The 7,204-nt window shown below is 51.8% G+C and overlaps 1 protein-coding gene across 1 annotated transcript; it reads left to right on the forward strand.

Moving 5' to 3' along the window:
* Nucleotides 1-12: 12 nt before the first annotated feature.
* On the forward strand, nt 13-6,963 carry LOC103604679 (transient receptor potential cation channel subfamily V member 4-like). The gene is made up of 5 exons (XM_008589251.1): nt 13-75; nt 2,106-2,422; nt 3,822-3,949; nt 5,570-5,691; nt 6,250-6,963. Exons 1-5 carry the CDS (start codon nt 57-59, stop codon nt 6,405-6,407), a joined length of 744 nt encoding a protein of 247 aa, XP_008587473.1. The 5' UTR covers nt 13-56; the 3' UTR covers nt 6,408-6,963.
* The last annotated feature ends 241 nt before the right edge of the window (nt 6,964-7,204 follow it).

A 7,204-nucleotide genomic window follows, 5' to 3' on the forward strand; every position in this document is an offset into this window, starting at 1 on the left:
GTCTTCAGATCCTCTTCAAAGACCTTTTCCGCTTCCTGCTCGTCTACCTGCTCTTCATGATTGGCTATGCTTCAGGTGAGCTCTGGGTGCCCACGGGGGGCCTGGTAGGGGTGGTGCCAGGACTGCAAGAGTAACTAGAATGTATCGAGGACAATAAGTAGCATGTATTGAGTTCTTCCTGTGTGCCAGGCACTGGGCTAAGTACTCTACCATCCCTGCCTCATTTAATCCTCCCAACAAGCCTTGCGAACTAAGTTCCTTTATTATCCTCTTTTACAGAGAAGGAAACTGAGGCTTAGAAAGATTTAATAACTTGCCCAAGTTCAAAAGCTAGTAAATGATAAAACTGGCATAATAGCTATTGCTGCAAAGGAAGCCACCCAAAACTCAGTGGCTTCAAACAGCCACCATTTATTATTGCTCATGAGTCTATGGGTCAACTGGGTGGTTGTGCTGACCTGGTCAGTTTTGGCTGATCTTGCTGGGCTCCTGTGTCTGTGGTCAGCTGGCTGCCAACTGACTGGCCTGGCTAGGATTGCCTCAGGTGGGGGGACTTGGCTATCATCCTCCAGCCAGCTAGCTTGGGCTTGTTTGCATGGTAGTCTTATGGTCCCAAGAACATGTGCAGAAGACCTGGCATAGCATCACTGCCACCTCACTGTATTGGCCAAAGCAAGTCACAGGCCAGCTCTGACTCAGAGGGTGGAAAAATAGACTCCGCTTCTTGATGGAAGAAGCTATAAAGCCACATTGAAGGGGCATGGATACAAGCAAGGATGAAATTTAGTGATTAATCTTCCAGCCCAGGTCTTTTCTTAAAGCCCAATATCGGCTCCCTCTGAAATGCCTTCTCTGTGATGTCACAGTGCCAAGCTGAGGCATGCTGGCACCTCAGTGGCATAGGCCATGGGGGAAGGACCAAGGATGGAGAAGCTGACCAAGCCATTGCACTGGTCTCCAAGGGGTAGGTGATCTGCCATCAATGCCCAGCATCCAAAGGGGAGTGGCCATCTCAGGCTTGACCAGGCCACATTCACATCAGAGCAGGCTTATTTGGGGACTGGTACTAGCAGCAGGAGTCTGATATTTTACCTCAGATTGTATTGAGGCTCTGCATGGACTATATTGGCGTAACAGAACTGTAGCCTTGGCTGGGGATATAGGAACAGGTCCTCATGCTCCCTGCCTTGGCTGGTTTAGTGACAGGATGTTGCTGCTAAACTGTGTTGAGAAGGACTCTGAAGCTTCACCTGGGCTTATAGGGAAGAGATGAGTGCTGTGAGCAGTTCGAGATGTCTGGAGGGCTCTTCTGGCTAAAGAAGCATTCTGATTGCTACATCACACATAGAAATAATTTTAACCTCTTATGCTGGTGATTGATTGCTAATGTCTGCCCGGAGTGCCATGTCGAGGCTAAGTCTGTGTTTAGTGGGAAAGAGTGTGGTGATTGATTAATGATGTCTGCCTCAGGTACAGGTTAGGGAGTGACTGCATGTGTGCTACATATTTTTCATTTCCCTTAGAGTTAGGGAACAATGAATTTCACTTGAGCACAAAATCTCTGTTGAACACTGCTGAATCTTTCTCTAGCAATTCCAAAGGGCATTACTTGAGGACCTTGTAGGGCCATTACTAGCATCCTTGGTCTCTATCCACTACGTACCAGGAGCACCCTCACCCCCAGTTGTATCAGCCAAAAATGTTTCCAGACATTGCCAAACATCCCTTGGGGGGAAACTTGCTTTTGGTTGACAGCATCCTTGGTCTCTATCCACTAGATACCAGGAGCACCCTCACCCCCAGTTGTAACAGCCAAAAATGTTTCCAGACATTGCCAAACATCCCTTGGGGGGAAACTTGCTTTTGGTTGAGAACCACTGAATTAGATCCTGAAAACTTCTTTCTTATCAGTGAGAGTTTGTGGAAAGACAAAAGCTTTGGATTCAGGAGGCTCCGGGCTGGACTCTTGGCTTGGCTCATATGCTGGTAACCTTGGGCCAGCGTTCTCGCCTTGCCAAACCTCAGCTTTCTCCTCCATCAAGTGGGAATGGCGCCCCCCACATGCTCATCAAACTCAGCAAACGCCACCTCTATCCCTCCCACAGCCCTGGTCTCCCTCCTGAACCCATGCGCCAACATGAAGGTGTGCAATGAGGACAAGACCAACTGCACGGTGCCCACGTACCCCTCATGCCGCGACAGCGAGACCTTTAGCACCTTCCTCCTGGACCTCTTCAAGCTGACCATCGGCATGGGCGACCTGGAGATGCTGAGCAGCACCAAGTACCCCGTGGTCTTCATCATCCTGCTTGTCACCTACATCATCCTCACCTTTGTGCTGCTCCTCAACATGCTCATCGCCCTCATGGGGGAGACGGTGGGCCAGGTCTCCAAGGAGAGCAAGCACATCTGGAAGCTGCAGGTGAGGCCCCACAATCCTGTCCCCACCCTGCCAGCCACACTTGGCCTTCCAAGGTGGGAGGCTGCAGAGACGTCTCACCAGACTAGATTCCTCAGCCTTCCACTCCAGGCGAGCAGCATTATCTCATTCTGCCTCCATCTCCCTGTCTGTGAAATGGGCATTGAAGGCTGCTGCCTACTTCCCAGAGCCGCCTAGTGAATTTCAATGTGGCTTCATGCCCGAGCACCAGCAGTGGTCTCAGATTCACCTTGTGGTCCAGCTCACAGGATACAGTCGGCTCCATCCAGCATGACGAAGTTGCCTCTGTCTGCACAAGTAATGCTCAGAGAGCATTGACATTTCGACAGGGGTCCCACACTGAGCTTGGGGACAACTTCTGTACCCCACTGTGGCTCAAGATGTGAGGCTGCATGGGCCCGGGCCAACCCAGTGCAGAGAGGTGCCAGCATTCTCATCAGGGGGCTTTCACCAGCTCAGGAGTAGTTTCCAGGCTCCACGGCCCCTGAGCATGCTGTCACAGAGGAGAAGCCGATGCAGATGTGGCCCCCGCTGGCCCGGGAGACCTGCTGCTTTTGCTTCCCAAAAGGTTTCTATGCAATCCTAGAAAGCAGAGGCCCTGGGGTTCACAGCCCTCCCAGGCCAGGTGCAATTCACAAATCTGGGTGTTCACAATAAACAATGCCACCATAAGGCCCAGGAACACAGCGCCACATTTACCTTAACTTAGTGCATTTCAAGGAAATGATGCAGAGAAGAAAAAACCCAAAGTCATCCTTCCATGTCTGGGTCTGAGGGAAATGCCTCGGGCCTGCTCTTAACCTTTATCTATACTGCTTACTTCCCTGGGCCTCAGTTTCCCCACTGGGCATAACTCACAGGATGCACACTGGCAGCCCGTGGACTGGATTTGGCCAGCAAAGATTTATTTTTTTCAGACTACCATATTTTTAAAAAAATTAATGCAAAATTTAAAAATTAGGAGATTCTATATAAAAATCCACATTTTTGGCCTTCCTTGAAAAGTTAGAAGCCCCAGCAATGCAGGGCCCACATTCCTGCCAGACAGCCCTTGGATGGGATGAGAAGTGGCTGCCCCCTTTACATGGGGTGTTTGCTCCCTGGTTTGCCCCAGTCCCCACCCCTCCCTATTGATTCCCAACAGCAAGTGGTGACTACTGTGTATGTGTCATGGGGCCTGGGCTGCGGCCTTTCTGCGTCTCATCCTGCTTCACTCATTCGTTTTCCTGTGAGTTTGTAAGTCCTGTTTCTCAGGGCAGTAGGAGCCAGAAAGTCTTGTTCTCTGCCCACGCCTGCCTGTCACCTCATTTCTGCATTAGGACAATAGGTGTGGGCTGGGGAGGCTCAGTGACATCTCCACCCTGACCCTCCCTCCCTGCAGTGGGCCACCACCATCCTGGACATCGAGCGCTCCTTCCCCGTGTTCCTGAGAAAGGCCTTCCGCTCTGGGGAGATGGTGACCGTGGGCAAGAGCTCGGATGGCACCCCAGACCGCAGATGGTGCTTCAGGTGAGGCTGGCACTGGCAGGGCAGATGGGGGCTTCAGTCGCTTCAGCTCACATTGCCATTTCCAGCCACAGAGGCCACCATGGGCCCCGCCAGAGTTTAGTTCCACTGAGTGATCTTGGGCAAATCCATTTACTTCTCTCAGCCCCAGTTGCTTCATCTGTGAAATGGGGACCATGACAGCTCCAGCTCCTAGACCAGCAGTGTGGACTAGACCAGTCAGCACATGAGATGTGCTTGGCCAGTGTCCCACACATTGGGGCACCCAGAGGCTCCTCTGTCTCTTGCTTGGGGGGAAGCAGAGACTTGGAGGCAGTGCTCATCTCAAAGCATCACCCTGTATTGTCCAAACAATGGGGTGGGCTTTGGTGCCATGGGCTGAGATGGGGAAACTGAGGAATCAGCAGCTTCCAGGGATTGGGACCTTCCCCAGCCCATCTGCGGGGTGACCTCACGTTCCAGGTGCACGAGGAATGCCAGTTTATTAGGGGAACCCCTTGGTGAATCTTTTAAGGAGACCCATTCTCTGTAAAGTGATTGCCAGCATAGAGTATAAGCGTAATGTCTGGAGTTAGACGAGGTCAGTTTCCTCATCTGTGAAATGGGGGCAGTCGTAGCACCCACCTCCTAGGCCAGCCGGTCAGTTCTGTTCAGTTTGAATCCAAAGTTCAAACCCTGACTCCGTAACTTACCAGCTTTACGGCCTCAAACCATTTAACGAGCCTAGGGTTCCTCGTCTGTAAAATGGGAACGGCAAACCTACCTTCTTTGCTACATCCTGACACGTAGCAATAACTCAGAAAAGATAGAGGTTGTATGAAAATAACAAAAAAATAATTTTAAAAAGTGTAACTTACCAGCTTTACAGCCTCAAACCGTTTAACGAGACTAGGGTTCCTCGTCTGTAAAATGGGAACGGCAAACCTACCTTCTTTGCTACATCCTGACATGTAGCAATAACTCAGAAAAGATAGAGGTTGTATGAAAATAACAAAAAAATAATTTTAAAAAGCAAAGAGGCTGTAACCTGACTTTACCAGGATGTCCCAATAAGAAGAGGTAATAGTATCAAGAAGGGGGGTGACGATCAGCAGACGGACGGCTAAACAAAATGTGGCAATATCCATACAGTGGGATATTATTTGACCATAAAAAGGAACGAAGTAGAAACACGTGCTTCAGCATAGATGAGCCCTGAAAACATTACGCTAAGTATAAGGAGCCCTCACAAAAGGACACATATTGTATGATTCCACTTATATGAAATGGTTAGAATAGGCAAATCTATATAGAAACAGAAAGTAGATTAGAAGTTACTGGGGCTAGTGGGAGGGGAATAGGGAGTTATTGCTTAATGGGTACAGAATTTCTGTTTGGAGTGATGAGAAAGCTTTGGAAATAGTGTGATGGTTGCACAACATTGTGAATGTACTTAATGCTACTGAATTGCATACTTAAAAATGGTTGAAATGGCAAATTTTATCTTATATATATTTCACAATAATTAAAAAAATAGGAGGGTGGGCTGGAGAGGCTGGAGGAGGGGGGCTGCCTGAGTCAGGAGGGGGGACGGGGAGCCATCCCAGTGGGGCTCCCCCCGACCCTCTGCTCTGACACTGCCAGGGTGGATGAGGTGAACTGGTCTCACTGGAACCAGAACTTGGGCATCATCAATGAGGACCCGGGCAAGAACGAGACCTACCACTATTACGGCTTCTCACACACTGTGGGCCGCCTCCGGAGGGGTGAGTGGCAGGACTGGGGCGCAGAGTGGGAGCCCTGGTCCACCCTGATCACTAATCTGCCTTGAGCAGTCCCATCCCCTTTCCAGGACCCAGTGTCCTTGTCTGCAGAATGGGAGGGGGAGAGGGGCTGGCCGCTGTTTCCTCTGCTGCCTGTGAACGCCTGCGACACCTCACCTTTGTGACTTTGCCCTGGGCCTCCCTATGCTGTGACGTGAGCTGGCATGGGGAGGGAGGATGAGACCCTCGGCCATCCCCAGGGTGGAGAAAACCCTTCCATTTTCCTGCTAAACTGAGAGTATGCGAGATGCAGTGGGAGAGGACAAGGGTGCTCAGGGCGTTCTGATCTGGACTTGAATCCCGGTTCCTCCATTCACTCCTGTGTGCTCCTGGCAGGCACCTTTACCTCTCTGGGCCCCAGTTTTCACCTCTGTAAAATGGGCATAATAATACTCCCCTCTTTAGATCATTGTAGAGCGCCCCATACACAGTAGGTGCTTAATACATGCATGTTCTCTCCACCAACCCTCACTCCCCCCCCGCCACATGCTCACTCTACAGATCGCTGGTCCTCGGTGGTGCCCCGTGTGGTGGAACTGAACAAGAACTCAAATCCGGAAGAGGTGGTGGTGCCTCTCGACAATATGGGGAACCCCAGCTGCGATGGCCACCAGCAGAGTTACCCCCCCAAGTGGAGGACTGATGACGCCCCCCTCTAGGGCCTGTGAGCAGGGGCAGGGTCTCCGGCCTGCAGCCTGTCCCCTTCCCCCTCACCCGCCTATTTCTAGTCCACTTGCATTTCAGCAGTGCCTCCTGGGGTGACCCCCACATCCTCCTTTGACCTCCAGAGGTGAGGGATGGTAGGGACCTCTGGTGGCCGGGCTCCTGCCCCCAGCTCTGCCTCCCCACCCTGGGGTTGGGGCTCCTGGCTGCCTGTCTCACTCCCATGGAGTCACATAAGCCAACGCCTGGCTTCTCTGCCCCTAGGGGCTCAGACCCCTGCCCCTGCCTCTCTATTATTTATTTGCTCTGCTCTCAGGAAAGTGGCATGACCCCCGCCCCCAGCTGGAACCTGGCAGAGGCCTCAGGACCCATTCCAGGTGCACCAACTGGCTAATTCCCCAGCCCCAACCTGCACCCTGGGTTGCACGCACCACCATGTGTGGCAGCATAATGGTTTTGCCAAGAGGCTGGGGCCTCTGGCGGGGGTTGCACCTTCTGTGTGTTCTGTAGAGTGTATGGGATTTGTCGGTGCTCAATAAATGTTCATTCATTGCTGGTGGTGATGGCGGGATGATGGTGGGGGGGGCGATGGTGACAGGTGTGGGGATACTCCAAGGGAGGTGGGACAGCTAGGAAATGCCTGTGGTGGGGGGATGGGGATGAGAATGAGGGCCATGGTGATGACCAGGTGGCATTTAGAGTGCTGATGGTCCAGGGTGCTGGACTGGTGGTGGTTTTAATGGTGGTGGTGGTGGCCCAAGAGATGGGGGTAAGATTGGAGTGGCCATGGAGA

The sequence above is a fragment of the Galeopterus variegatus genome, unplaced genomic scaffold (assembly GCF_000696425.1).
Source record: "Galeopterus variegatus unplaced genomic scaffold, G_variegatus-3.0.2 Scaffold5328, whole genome shotgun sequence".
NCBI classification, from domain to species: Eukaryota; Metazoa; Chordata; class Mammalia; order Dermoptera; family Cynocephalidae; genus Galeopterus; species Galeopterus variegatus.